Below are 14,681 nucleotides of genomic sequence, written 5' to 3'. Positions count from 1 at the left end.
CTGGATATGGAAATATCGGTAGTAGATATCGTGTGTGTGGACGGCGCCAATCGCGAATACGAAATATTTGGCACTCGAGTTCTTATTAGTATGACAATTCATATGGGTAACTCTCGATGGATAGAACTTTCGGGTGCCAGATGTTTAATAATCGAGATTTTTGTGACTAATCACCAAACCGCTATTTTATATACATTGGTTGCATTTTCATTACTTAAAGATTTTATCCGTTTTTCGTTAGTCGATAATTCGTTCTTCTCTGGGTCTATAAATAAATTTAGTTTTTGTATTGCTCTTCAAATCCATCCAAAGGAATCTCTTCCATCCATCCAAGGGAACTTCTCAGTACTTGCATACTTACTCAAGCATACAAAAACAGCAATTATATCAATAATGTCTCTTTAGTTCAATTTAAAACTCGGGGATTACAGACTGCATATCGGGACGCGAAATTTAAGTAACTGAATCGGGATATTCCCACCAAAATCCGGACGCCTGCCAACCCTGACTGCGATTCATTTTCATTCCACAATCGCGTATGGTCGCTATTTTACACGTTACGAGTAAACTTCTCCGGAGTTGTCAATGCGGCAAGCACGTGTCTCAGTTGCAACTTATAACTGTCAACAGGATGAAGCGAACCAAAAGCGAGTCAGGGGCGGAGTCCACCGTAAAAGTCGCCAAGAAACCTAAAACCAGCCCGGTCAAGCCAAAAATAACACCAAATAAGCAAAAACCGACCAAAGTTTCCGACGGCAAGCACCCGAAAGTCGGCGACAAAAAGGTTAATGCAGCGAAGAATGCCAAGCCGTCAAATGGCGTTGCAAAGAAAACTTTCAAACCGAAGAAGCCATTTGGTAATAAAACTGACAAAGGTAAAAATACAAAAGAAGTAACGAAGCCTCCAGATTGGGCCCAGTTCAAAAAAGAAAAAAAACAACTGCGAACAAAACGTCGCCATGCTGGATTTGAAGAGGACACTTTAGACGTTGTTAATAAAGCAAAAGTCATGAGTGAACAGTTGAGAAGGTAATTTCATTATTGTATTACGTTGTAAAATAAAATTACTGGCTCTTTTATCGAGCTGTAGTTGCCCATTCCGAGTCGCAAATCCCATCTACTATTCTTGTTTCTTATGAATGCGTAGCCTTATTTTGTATTATATATTATATTTTTATTTGTAATTATATTTCCAGGAAAAAGGGAACTCCTGAAGAACGTCTGAAGTTGACACAAGACCTGCATAATATGTTAAATCAGAACAATCACTACAAACAATTGGCATTGGCACACGACACCACGCGAATTATTCAATGGCTATTGAAATTCAGCTCTCCTCAAATCCGCGAAGAAATCTCAAAAGCATTGATGAAACTAATTCCAGAAATGATTCTTTCCAAGTATGCTCGTAATTGTGTTAAAAGAATACTGAAATATGGATCTGCTTTGACTCGAAACAACGTAATCAATACCTTGAATGGTCACATTGTCAAATTAGCATCTCATACAATGAGCGCCCCTATTTTAGATTATATTTACAGTGAAATAGCTTCGAAAAAACAGAAGCAATGTCTGCAACAGGAATTTTATGGCGACATTTACAAAAATGTTAGTACTTTGAATTACATTATACATTACAGTTTATAATATTTATTAATGAATTAACAAAAATAATTTTTTAGAATAAAGATGAGAGCATTCAATATCTCAAAGACACATTTAAAGATAATCCGGAAATGAAAAATGCCATGCTCGGTGCTACAAAGGCAAATATTCTCAAAGTTTTGAATAAAAACGTCCATGACAGCGGGTAAGTAACCTACCTTTCAAACATTCACAATTAAAACTATCAACTCTTATTACATGTATTTAATTTTTATTAGATTATTGCACGCAGTATTGTTTGAATATTTGAAAGAATGTAACAGTACAGACAGATCAGAGCTTGTTACAACACTTAGTCCACTAGTAGCCCCACTTAGTAATTCGAAAGCTGGTGTTAAAGCTGCAGTTATGTGTGTATGGCATGGAACAAACAAAGATAAGAAGGTACATGTGTACATATGTATACAAATATTTTTCATTATTTGTATTTGAAAAGATTACACAAATGACTCATTTTAACTTTCAGGTTATCATTAAAGTAGTAAAAGAGCATGCTCTTTCACTGGCCACGCATGAACATGGTCACTTATTGATTTTATCGATATTATCTAGTGTTGACGATACAGTTTTAGTCAATAAAGTACTTCTGTCAGCCTTGCTTAATGAAATTAGCAATATTGCCAAAGAAGAATGGGGAAGAAAGGTATTTTTTTTTTTTTTTATATATAACCTACTTAAAATATGAGTTTTGATTGAGTACTTAAATATTGATTTACATGTTTATTTATTTAAAGGTATTACTGTGGTTGGTAGCATCAAGGGACAAAACATATTTTCATCCATCTTTAGTTGAATGGTTGGATACTGGAATTTCGCATGGTAACTCAAAAAAACCTGCTGAACAAAAGTCTGCAGAATTGCTCAAAGAAGCATTACCTGCAATTTGTAAGAACTTGCAAGAAAACACTGAATTTTGGCTAGGAAGTAGCCAATTAAGTCTCACAACGACAGCCATTCTGAAGTCAGGTAATAAATATTTTTATCAACAAGTTGGGCAAGACTTGTCAGTCACTTACTGAGTGCGTGAATGAGACTTACCATCTACTTTGATCGTAGCCAAATAAACCATCTAAATATTAAAAAGCTTAGTCTAAATCATTCACACTCAACAAGAAGTTTAAATATCTTTCTATGAGAAAAAATAAATTGAATATTTATGTTTTCAGCTTCTGGTGAATTTTTACAAAACACGTTAGACAGCGTCGCTGAGTTCATATGTAAAACTACTTGGAAATTGACTGAAGATGATAAGGAAGTTAATGGTATCGAACATGCAGGAATACATCTTAGTCTTAAAAAATTGGCACAATATGATAAAGTGAATACTGAGAAAGGAGAATATACATTTGGTCAAGCAGCTTGCAAATTTTTGAAGGAAGATACAGTAAGCGCCGTTTCGCTAACATTAAATTAATTCTGTGTATAATGCTTATCTGTGCATCACCCGATTTTTTTTATTATTTCAGGTTCGTTTGTGGATTTCTACAAACAGAGGTTGTTTTTTGCTAATCACGCTATTTGAAAATAATTCTTCTGATGTTCAAAAATCCCTCAAAGAAATTTTGGATTCAAGTGAAAAAGTGCTAAAAAAGCAATCGACGGCTGGATCAAAAATATTACTTAAAAAAATGAAAAATTAAATTGTAAACAATTTTTATAAGTAATAAAATTAAATTGTAAACAATTTTTATAAGTAATAAAATTATATTTGACAGATCTTATGTTTTATTAACAATAAATGCATGTATTATGAAATAAAAATTGTACAAACTATAAAATAGCAAATTGGTTGAAGTGATGTAAGATTAAGAAATTTATTATTTTACCCATAATTTATCCAAATTTCTTTGGCGGACATCTTCCACGAGTGACATCAAAGATGATGATATTTCGGATAAAATCTCATCAGTTGATCTGAAGAAAAAAAAACATTTTTCAATGTAATTTGTTTTTTTATGTTAATAATACACAATTTTTTACTCACCTTGAAGCGTCCAACAATTCCCATGACGAGTCTATCAATTTTTTATACACTTCGGTCACTTTCTCTTGGAATTCTGATACCTCGTATCTAAAAAAAAAAGTTGATTTGACTACCCGATTTTCCAATTCAAATTCTCAATAAAATGATGAAGCACTCGTTACCTTTCCTTTCCAAAACCTTCTCTTGCAACCTGGGTTTTGGTATCAAGTTGTAAGTAATAAACCAAATCAGGTTTAGGAAGACCAACATCGGGGGATTTACACCAATCTAAATCTAGTCCTGTAAATGATATTGCAATTTTATAAAATGCATTAATGTTACGCAAATACATATGTATGTAAGATTATAGCACCTTTTGCTGTTGAAAATGAAGCCCCTGAAAAAGCATATCTATCGATAACTAAAGTTGTTCCCGATAGAAGAATTTTCTTCATCTCAGACACTTTTTCCCACCGGTTTGCGGAAAATAACAAATGAATAGTCTCATCACTGAAATCGCTGTCCTGGAATAAATTAATTAATAAAAATATGAATGGCCCCTTTTAAAGTTGTGTCAAAAGATTTCCATCCTACTTCCACACACACACCTTTTTTGTCATAGAGTGGTCATAAAAAATTTAATAATAAAATATAAATACCTTTGACTGGAGATAAGCATTTATCAATTTTCCAATTTCGGTGTTCCTATTGGGATAGTTCATATACTTCGCACGAATTTTATGAGATTCTAATAAGGAAACTAAAAATTTAAATGCATGTTAATTCAAATGATGAAATAAATGATCACATATTCAGTGAGAGTATTGCTTTGAAAACAAACCCAAATTTCTTGCAAATGTAGTTTTGCCACATCTATCACCACCTTCTATAACTATGAGAGCACCTCTACCCATTGCTTGCAATAACTGAGAAATAGATTTAAAAAAACATAAAAGTAGGTATTACATTTCTTCCTAATTGAATTTAATTACAAAACATTTTTTATGTAGGTTACATCCAGTGATGTTTTCCGATAGGTTCACCAGCACTATAAGCTCTATAGAGCTGGTAAATAAAATAATTTTGGCTCATAGAACTGATAATTCCAAAGTTGCTGAGAATGAGTTAAAAAAACGTTCTCAAAAACCAAAAGTGTCAATTATTAAGTGGGTAGAGTATCAATTACTTCACAATTTAGGCACTGAAATGAGAAATCCTAGAATTTTTTTCAACAACCAATAATTTTGTTTAGGTGAATGAACTAAAGTTTTTGTTAAAGCTAGTAATTTTATTGAAGAAAACAATTAACATTATTTGTTATAACACTAGCAGTGAGAAATTTCAAGAATTTTCACCAAATCAGTATTTATTTATTTATTTTAATAAATCGTGATGGATTATAATATTGAGCGATTTTTTTCAAAACAGCAATTTAATAAAACAACAAAATGTTAGATTATATACACATAATAAATAACTGTTAAAAAGGGATGCATGACCACATAGTCGCTCCAAAGATTATTTTCTTACTACTAAAATTCTTAGCAGTCGTTTTCAATTTTGACTGTCAAATAATAATGAACATATATAAATAAATAAAAAAAATAACATCAGGTTTTGAATTAAAACAAAGGTCAGATATGCGGTTGAGATTAATACAAATTAAATTGTATCAAAGCGTATTCAAAAACTTTCAACATTTGTTGGATATTTTTGCAAAAGCAATCGAGACGATTCCATCGAAACGATTGTTCGTTATGTGCATGAATTTATTGAGATAAAGGTTTATAATTAAAAATAAAAAAATCTTACACTTGATTTCATACGCCAGATACTCAGTACTAGATAATATATTCACGAATACGGCTCAGATTATCTTCAAGACAAGACGCAATTGACTATTATTTGACAGAGGCAACCAAAGACGTGCTGACTTGCAGCAATTTGGCGGGAAATAGCTCTCTTTCCCTCTCTTTCCTACCAAATCTGCAATGCGCACAAAAGAGAGACGGTAAAATCTACCGCACTGTCATAAACACATGCTTTTGTGCCATAACACCACAAACACTGTCCTATTTAATTTTTTTTACAATTTTTCCTATTTCTTATATAATTAAATTTAAATTGGTTTAGCATTAAGGTCTGTTCATACTTAGTCAGCACGTACTGACTTCAGCACGTATCCGGCCGTACGAAAAGTATTCTTTGGTACATTTTGTGTGGGTATATTCATACCAACCGTCACGTTTGCGCCACGGCAGGCTTACAGCAGTACCCGACATTTTCTGTTCATACCTTACAGCAACATCCGTCAACGTATCGTATCCGTTTTTTTTGGCCATCGTGGAAATATACACGCGAATTACCATCATCCAGAAGCTCCTTATACAGTGTCAAAAACTCTCCTTCGGTTTTTCTATTTTTTAACATGGGATGCACATCAAAACACCTCCGTGCTTTTTTATTGCCTTCTTGAGCTTCTTCTTCCAACAACAGCGCGATTATACATAATTTTTCGTTCGATAAACGTCGAAACATTTTTGCTGACTTGTAGTCTGACGCGTAGCTACGAATGCACGTGTATGCATTCATATTGCAAGTACTCGACAATACGACGTAAGCAATATTGCGCCGTATCGTCATGGCCTCTAATGTATAAGTAAGCCGATTTTGCCTTGCACTCGGCCAAATTGCTGTAAACGTGTCGTGACCGCAACGTGTAGGTAGATATGAATAGAAATGTAATAAAATGACATATTTGAAACGGAGTCATGCAGTGCTGTTAAGTATGAACAGACCTTTAACAATAAGCTAATTCAATACATAAATTTACTTTTATGGAGGATGAACGAATGAGACGACTGGCATGTTAATGCACGTGTTTATTATATGACAGCTGAAGACAGAGTGAGTAGTAGCTCTCCGAACCCAGCCGAGTTGGTTCCCACTCGCAGGAAGGCAACCAAACTCGACCATGTCGTATAAGCGAGCCGCCACATCACTCCCCCCCCAGCATCAGCGATACCAAAATTACAAAGAAACAAATTTTACAAAAGAAAAAATTATTGTTACACAAAGAGAAAAAAATTATTAAGTGGGGAGAAAAAAAAAATGTTGACGTGGGTCATCCGCTGTGTACATAGGTGTACCGCCCTGAATGGTCGGTAGATTCGAGGGCGGTGACGTCGCGAGCAGGACGGTGGGTGGTCCGATGGTCGCGCCGATGCGATGCTGCGGCGGCGCCGCTCTTCCGAGGCTGATGTCGGTTGGTGGGGCGGCGGGGGCGGCAGGGGCATCGATGTGGTTGATGATACTCCGAGCTGGACTGTGAGTCGTTGTGGCTCGTGGAGGTGTTGTAGCGCTACCGCCCGTCTCGGCGTGACGACGCTCGTGGGGACGGACGGGGCCTTGATGATGATGATGATGATGATGGTGCTGAGGTGGTGTATGTCTTGTGGTGCTGGATGACCGTTCTATGTGTAGTGGATCGCGCATGACTCCACATCCAGCTGTCAAGATCGTCGTCTCATTCGCTCCCCCATTTTTTTAAAGCACCTGTCATCGACGTTGTGGCTGGACTCCAGTCGATAGGTAGGTAGGTAGGTAGCCGTGTCTGCTCGTTTATTGTCACCCGCGGGCCGCGACGCGTGTTGATGGCGATGGGGGCGCGGCGGGTAGCTTCTACCGCCTGGCTCGGCGAGGCAGGGATGAGCGGCATGTTGAAATTGATCGAGGCTGCGTGGCTCGATGTCGGGGGTCACCAGTATGGAGGATGAACGAATGAGACGACTGGCATGTTAATGCACGTGTTTATTATATGACAGCTGAAGACAGAGTGAGTAGTAGCTCTCCGAACCCAGCCGAGTTGGTTCCCACTCGCAGGAAGGCAACCAAACTCGACCATGTAGTATAAGCGAGCCGCCACACTTACAATTCACATTAATGCATTATATTAATCTGCTATTTAGCATGCAATTTAAAATTAAATTTCTTAAATGAACTAAAAAATTTACGGTAAACGGACTACTAGTCATATGTGAACCAGTCACAGGACAACCGGTCGCTCTAAATCGGTCACACGTGATCACCCGTCACACTAAAACTGGTCACGAGAAAACTGGTCACACCCTAAAATCGGTCATGAGAAAACTGGTTGACCGATTTTAGGGTGTGACCAGTTTTCTCGTGACTAGTTTTCTCGTCACCAGTTTTCTCGTGACCAGTTTTAGTGTGACGGATGATCACGTGTGACCGATCTAGAGCGACCGGTTGTTTGTTCTGTGACCGGTTCACATTTGACTAGTAATCACCGAACCAAAGGTCATTGGGCGCATTCCGATTTAGGTCGCGGACATAAATGAAAATGATATAAAATGAAAGAGTATAAATTCACTTAACATTATATATGGTTATTTTATTTAGAATCCATGGGAGAACAAAGTTTGAACCAAAAATATATTTATTCAAAAAATCGAATACTACTATTAAATATAAGTTGTCGTTCTGTTAAATAGCTACTAAAGCAGCTTTTTTCTTCCGGGTTTGTTTTAGTTTCTTCTCCACGGGTAGCTACCCTTCGACGCTTACAAAACTTTAGTAACTAAAGGGTTTTGGCGAGTTGATGTACGTCCCGCGCGATCAAATCGGCAGATATACGTTTGTTCCCTCTCTCTCACACAGTAGGTCACGTCTCGCTCGTTGCGCTGGCGCATTGTTTCGTTTTTCGTTCGCAACTTCGTTGTCTTTCGTTGTGATCTGTGCGTTTCCTTGATTTGGTCTGTACGTTTTTTTGATCCTGGGCTAGGCGCCAACAACAAATCGAAGCCCCTTCGGTATTTTTAGATGAAATCACAGTAGACATTGACCACGCCGAATAAATAATGTGAAATATGAATAAGTTTTTTTTTTCAATATTCCCACAACCCACAAGAAAGTGACCCTTACCATTAGACATTTATCTATATATCCTCACAATTTCATTTCTGTCCGCCGTGGGTTTTTCTCCCATACTATTTGCCCATTGACCTTTACATTACCATCACGATGTTGAGGCTGGGTGTACACGAACTTTATGTTGTTTTATAAAGTCTGATACCATATACATAATGGTTTTCGTGTTCACCAATCTCGCTCAATGGCTACGTTTACACTATCGATATCTAAACCCGATATTTAGGAATTTTTCCATAACCAATTCCTAAATAGCAACCACAGGTTGCAATATGGGAACTGGATATGGTAAAATTCCTAAATATCGGGTGTATCGGGTGTAGATATCGGTAGTGTAAACGTAGCCAATAAATACAAAATTCTAATTGAAAATAAAATCGAGCTTATTTTATCTTATATTAATAATATACATAAAAATAATGCAACCCCACCCCCTCCTCCCTTTGAACAATAAAAACAAGAAAAGATAACTGGATTTTATTATTAAGAAATTGGTAGATAATATGGTACACGCGATATAATTCAATCTTCTACCGCACGCTAAGGTTTTGTTTCGACCTTGAAAATTTGCCGCCCTTTGTATTTCTTTCATCAAATTTATCAAAATAAATTTTAGCGACAACATTATGCTGAATTTTGTCATTCGAAAGCCATCGAAGTGGTCGCCACACACGATCAAAATACAGGTGCCGTACACAAAGCGGGAATCTGTAAATCGGCTAATGTTTATAATGTTTTCAATGTCACAACGCCGTGTATTGATCCAGCAGCTGGCCGGATAGTCGATCGAGCGGCGGCCAAATGTCAAGGCCAATGTTACGCGTCCCCACTCTGTCTCTGTCTTTTTCCTATTCCTGTTCCTGTTCCTGTTTCCGTTGCTGTGAAAGTGACACTAGTGTTCGTCGTGGAGGCGGCGGTTGCGGACGTGCTGTTCGGAGGGCTGTCGTCTGTTCGTTCTCGGGAGATTGGCAAGATTGAGGCAAACGAAGCAAACGAAGCAAACGAGGCTGTTCTCGAAATGGAGCGAGGCTGGAAGGTGACGGACGCGGCCCGACGACGCAAAGTGGGCGTAGCGGCCGCCAATTTGCAGCTTCTCAAGCAGAAAGCCTGCGATAAACTGCAGGTTGATTTACATTGCCTTCGATATTCCAAGATCCTCGACTTTTCCCCGATATGGTCTTCAATCACTAATGTATTTGTTTCGATACAAACAAATTGTGCAAATTGCATAGGAAATTGAGTCAGCCTTTGTCAGTCGTTCGTTATCTTTGTTGTCCGAGTTTGTAAATTCTACTTTCAGCTTTTCCGTTTAAAATATGGTAAAATAATATGATTTATTACGATGGTTTATCTTTTGAATACTTGACTCAAGTGAGGTAATGAAATCTATCATTTTTCTGATAATTATTATAATAGTAATGAACGTATCGCACAATCTTAATATATAATTTTATCTTGTATTTACCTTTTTCATTTGTTTATTTTTGTAAATTTCAATTTCTTCTTATATTCTATTTTATATTATAACCTTTTTCCAATATTTTAATACTACAGTTTAATTATGCAATGCGCTATTTTGTCATGTTATAGCTTTTATTATTTACTTTTTCATTTGTTTTTCTTATATTTATCTTTTTCATTTTTTCAATTATCTTTGTAAAAATCTGTTATTGGGCTCGGATGTTATATATATTATATATTTACTATTTGTTTTTTATACATGTCTACATCTTGTTGTCTGTTGATTTTTCAATAAATAAAATAAAATAATTTCGAAAAAGACTTTGTATGTAAGTTTTGGGTGGAAGCATCCGTGACGCTATCGAAAAAATCGAATTTTTTATGACGACGATATCGATTCCATTTTCAATTCTGGTTCTTTTCTCGGAACACTATCAGTTCCGGATCCGGATTCCTGTTTCAGTTGCGGATTCCTGTTTCAGTTCCGGATCCGGATTCCTGTTTCAGTTTCAGTTCCCGATTCTTTTTAAGTTCCGGATCAGGACTCTTTCTTCAGTTCTGGTTCCGGTTTTCGTGTTTCATTTACTCATCAAAAGACAAATGAATTAATGTTTACTATTAGATTAGCCATGTTTAGCAGAGAAATGTTATAATAATAGAAGTGGTTTTAGACGTTATATTCTTATCAGGTGACGATTGTCCACAGACATTCGTAAATAATTTTAACATCAGTCGTATTTGACGCTTAGTGGTCGACATATGTCCGATAAAAACTTCTCTGGGCAAGGGCAATTGGCAAGTGCATCATTAAAAATTGCACGATGTATTCCAAAACACACAATAAACAACATGGGATACATTTTTATAAGTAAATTGATCATATAAGTAACATATTATTCAATTAACATCGTATATGAAAGTTTTGATGAAAGCGTCATGGCGACAGCTAGCATTCGGCAATAGCATACGCATACGCGTACAATATTGCGTAGTTATGGAAACGGTACGCGTGTTATTGAAACAAGAAATGTATTCGAAAGGGCGCTTCTATTATTATAACATTTCTGTGTTTAAGCGGTTTTTATTACAAATACCGTGCGAAGCTAGGTAAAACCACTAGTATATGATAATATAGCATTTGCTTAATAACACTGAGCAACAAAAAAAAAAATACCAGAGCGGAGACTAGCCAATCTTTACTAAGTTTGACCCACCGAATTCGAATATGATATTGATTTTTGTTGGTGGGTGATCGTTTACGAGATATGAGCGTTTAAAAAAATCCGCGATTTTTACAGTTTTTTGGCTTTTGCGGTCTTTAACTCAAAATTTAGGATTGTGACGCTCAAAGTGAGTATTGGAATCAATAGTCAGATATTTTTCCTATTAACTGTTATATTTCATTGCTTTAAAATACTTCTAATGAATTGTCTAGCGAATTTTAAAAGTAAAAAATATATAAAACATATTTTACATATATACATTGCATATTTAACGTATATAAATACTTATATTGCAAGATTGGAAAAATTTCCTTAAAGCAATGAAATATAACAATTAATAGGAAAAATATCTGACTATTGATTCCAATACTCACTTTGAGCGTAACAATCCTAAATTTTCAGTTAAAGACCGCAAAAGCCAAAAAACTATAAAAATCGCGGATTTTTTTAAACGCTCATATCTCGTAAACGTTCACCCACCAACAAAAATCAATATCATATTCGAATTCAGTGGGTCAAACTTAGTAAAGATTGGTTAGTCTCCGCTCTGGTAACTCAAAAACGTGATTTTTTGTTGCTCAGTGTAATTAGCGAAAATTCTAAGGAAATGTTTCCAATCTTGCAATATAAGTATTTATATACGTAAAATATGCAATGTATATATGTATAAAAAAATATATAAGATAAAAGCATACCGATATAAAAGTAACGCTCTATTGTAGAAGTAATTTTTTCTTGGTGTAAATAATCTTGGCTTAATACCTTAATAAAAAGATATAAAATCAAAATAAAGTCAAGATAAAATCCTTGATTATGTTTGCTTTATACTTTTATAGAATAGCTTGTGCATATATCCATTCACATAATAAATAAGTGAATAATATTATAAATATTTAATTCGAGCTATTTCCAAAGTTGATACAAAATTTTCTATTATTCACCTTTGTCATTTACCAAATAGATTTTTTTTTATTCTAATCCAAAGGTGTGTGACGATTGGGAATCGTGTCAATGCTTTGTTGCTGAAGATGGTACATTAGTGGACAATGACGAGTATCTACTCACGTTACGTCCTCAAACTCTGCTAATAATCACGAAACCCGGAGATGTGCCAAAAACAGGTGAATTATTAACTATTTACTTTACCCTTTGAGTGCTGACGCCTTTTCTGTTGAGAGCCCGCCATGCTGAAAATTTCACCAAAATTTCCAACTAGAATTATTTAGAAATCCAATAGAAAGCAGGTATAAAAATTGCAACTAATCCAAACAAACCCTAGATCACTACCCTAGATGACTACTGCTGAGGATTTCGAGTTTTGTAAAGGTTTAGTCTCTCATATGCCTTGCAGAAATATAAAATAAAAAAAAACAAGTCTATTAATGAATGTATTTTTCCTAAACTGGTTCCATCTTCTGCATAGTTGTTAAAATGCTCACAAAATAAATGCCAAGCCATAATCTAAAATACTCGGCAGCTAGGGATTTCCATCGGGCAATTCTGCTATGGTTATAAATTCAGAAATTCCAGTGTAAACAAACCTTTATAAACGTTGAAAAATAAATGACATGGATTACACGAACCGTGTGCAATGCATTTTTTTTTCAATGCTACCTGGAAAGGCTTTTCTTTTTTACTTTGTACATGCTCAAAATACAACTCCGACCGGCGATGGTCAGCATTCAAAGGGTTAAGAATACTTGGGAGAGGTGGCATAGCTGATGGACCTAATATATATATATGTACATAAATAAATAATAATATAAATTCATAAAATTTTTCATCGTACTGTTTTCAGAATTTGAGTTTCAACTTGGTAAAATAATATCAGCAAACAATCACATTATTGAAGTTCGAAATGCAATCCATTCGTTTTTTAAGGAAAATCCGCACGAAGTGCAAACGATTCAAAAATACATTGGCGATGTCGAGGAACCCAACATGACCAAGAGCAAATTGGAAGAGGATCCTGAATGGTTCAAAGGTAATTGGTAATTTATTTATGGTTTGCTTTTACATCTTAGTGTGTCTAATAATGAAAAACATGTTTTCTCGAACAGAAAAAAAAATATGCATAAAGAGTATCAATTCTAAAATCGAGGAAGTAATGGAAACTACTGGCTGACATCGTAAGAGGGTATTCATAATTCTGATGTATATTAAATTTTAATCTTGATTTCATTATTTTCTTGTTAAAAAAAAGTAATGAGCCGATGCTTTTGTATGTATAACATATTCACAGTTCGATATATTTTAATTATATTATTGGTGAAATAATAAAAAAAAAAGTAGAATGCTTATTGTAGATTTAAAAAAAATACATTTTTTAGAATTATAAGAATTTTTGTCATCTACAATAGAACAATTCTCCAAGGATTCTCTGTTTCGTACCTGATTATATAATTTAATATTTTATATTATGATTTAACCTTCAACTTTCCAAACTACATAGTTAAGAATCTTATTTTTTATTTATTTTTTATTTTGTTTTTATTTCTTTAATTTCATAGATATCGAAACAAAGGACAGAACAAAAGAAGGCTATATGCGCTATAGAGCCAAAAGCCGAATACGATCATACTTTTACAAAATAAAGAAGATACTTAACAGTTCTGATATATACAAAAAGAAATTGCGAAATAAAAAAGTAATTGATACTTTCATAAAAAATTTAGAAGTTGTCCTGGAAGCGAACAAATGCCAAGAATTCTATTTTGATAGAAAAACTGACAAGGATAAATTATGCGATGAAAATGGCAAGTTTATCTGTGGTGGTCTTTGGAATCAACAAAATTGTGAGGATATGGACCATTTCATAAATCCTTACGGGAGCAAAGCCAAAAGAATCATATTCCAAACGTGGAATTTGGATCACTGTTTGGAGTTGTCACGCACTGTGGCTCCGAGTATTTTGGAAGCCTTGAAAAATACTGAAAATCCTGTTGCAAAATGTTTCAAATGCAATAAACCAGTGGATGAAAATGCTTACATATCGGCTCCCGAATATTACAAGTTATTGTTCACTCGTTCCAATTTAAAATTGGTACATATAGTGTGTCATGATAAAAAAAAGCACAATGGAACCCAATGTATATTCATTACCTGTAATACATGTCACGAAAAAGAACAAAAACCGTATAACAGGGCAAATTACTATAAATGCAGTTAGCAAATACTATTTTTATAGTAACCCAAAGAAATTGTAAAATATATAAATTATATATTTTTGAACATGTTAGTAGCTAAATAAGATTTATAAAAGTAGGAAAAGGGGGGGGGGGGGGGGAGTTGACGGCTTTTCGCCTATTAATCGCTGTTCCCTTAAAGACCCTCCACGCGTGCAACCATTGTTTTATGAAGCGACCTAGTTCCATTTAGAAAATCCTTAATACACGTGCCAACGTTATTTCCCAAATTGT

General features: G+C 35.1%; 3 protein-coding genes across 4 annotated transcripts; 2 read left to right on the top strand and 1 right to left on the bottom strand.

Annotated features, from left to right (window-relative positions):
• Nucleotides 1-538: 538 nt before the first annotated feature.
• Nucleotides 539-3,446, top strand: peng (Pumilio and CPL domain-containing protein penguin). Its single transcript, XM_077428640.1, has 8 exons — nt 539-1,029; nt 1,197-1,608; nt 1,683-1,810; nt 1,884-2,049; nt 2,132-2,308; nt 2,400-2,631; nt 2,832-3,049; nt 3,132-3,446. The coding sequence occupies exons 1-8, from the start codon at nt 539-541 to the stop codon at nt 3,303-3,305; spliced, it is 1,998 nt and encodes a 665-aa protein (XP_077284766.1). The 3' UTR covers nt 3,306-3,446.
• Nucleotides 3,304-5,796, bottom strand: LOC143911292 (thymidylate kinase). Of its 2 annotated transcripts, none has more exons than XM_077430132.1 (7): nt 5,441-5,796; nt 4,470-4,554; nt 4,288-4,388; nt 4,002-4,152; nt 3,811-3,928; nt 3,650-3,736; nt 3,304-3,579 (listed from the first exon to the last, which is right to left on the bottom strand). In XM_077430132.1, exons 1-7 carry the CDS (start codon nt 5,450-5,452, stop codon nt 3,483-3,485), a joined length of 651 nt encoding a protein of 216 aa, XP_077286258.1. In that variant the 5' UTR covers nt 5,453-5,796; the 3' UTR covers nt 3,304-3,482. The 2 variants fall into 2 exon arrangements, with proteins under 2 accessions (XP_077286258.1, XP_077286259.1); XM_077430133.1 differs by having other exon boundaries at nt 3,355-3,579; nt 3,811-3,922; nt 5,441-5,697.
• Nucleotides 5,797-9,326: 3,530 nt separating this feature from the next.
• Nucleotides 9,327-14,535, top strand: Drep4 (DNA fragmentation factor-related protein 4). The gene is made up of 4 exons (XM_077430298.1): nt 9,327-9,701; nt 12,248-12,383; nt 13,061-13,246; nt 13,773-14,535. The coding sequence occupies exons 1-4, from the start codon at nt 9,597-9,599 to the stop codon at nt 14,429-14,431; spliced, it is 1,086 nt and encodes a 361-aa protein (XP_077286424.1). The 5' UTR covers nt 9,327-9,596; the 3' UTR covers nt 14,432-14,535.
• The last annotated feature ends 146 nt before the right edge of the window (nt 14,536-14,681 follow it).

Source organism: Arctopsyche grandis, chromosome 4, assembly GCF_051622035.1.
Source record: "Arctopsyche grandis isolate Sample6627 chromosome 4, ASM5162203v2, whole genome shotgun sequence".
In the NCBI taxonomy this organism is placed as follows: domain Eukaryota; kingdom Metazoa; phylum Arthropoda; class Insecta; order Trichoptera; family Hydropsychidae; genus Arctopsyche; species Arctopsyche grandis.
This window is presented reverse-complemented; position numbering and strand designations above follow the sequence as displayed.

Bases quoted from the DNA above. Each gene is read 5' to 3' on its own strand.
- peng (XM_077428640.1), top strand. From the start codon at position 539: ATGGTCGCTATTTTACACGTTACGAGTAAACTTCTCCGGAGTTGTCAA. The intron at 1,030-1,196 runs GTAATTTCATTA...TTATATTTCCAG, and splicing joins ATGAGTGAACAGTTGAGAAG to GAAAAAGGGAACTCCTGAAG. The intron at 2,050-2,131 runs GTACATGTGTAC...TTTAACTTTCAG, and splicing joins GAACAAACAAAGATAAGAAG to GTTATCATTAAAGTAGTAAA.
- LOC143911292 (XM_077430132.1), bottom strand. The intron at 3,929-4,001 runs GTGCTATAATCT...TATCATTTACAG, and splicing joins TTCATTTTCAACAGCAAAAG to GACTAGATTTAGATTGGTGT. The intron at 3,580-3,649 runs GTGAGTAAAAAA...TTTTTTCTTCAG, and splicing joins GAATTGTTGGACGCTTCAAG to ATCAACTGATGAGATTTTAT.
- Drep4 (XM_077430298.1), top strand. From the start codon at position 9,597: ATGGAGCGAGGCTGGAAGGTGACGGACGCGGCCCGACGACGCAAAGTG. The intron at 9,702-12,247 runs GTTGATTTACAT...TCTAATCCAAAG, and splicing joins AAGCCTGCGATAAACTGCAG to GTGTGTGACGATTGGGAATC. The intron at 13,247-13,772 runs GTAATTGGTAAT...TTAATTTCATAG, and splicing joins GGATCCTGAATGGTTCAAAG to ATATCGAAACAAAGGACAGA.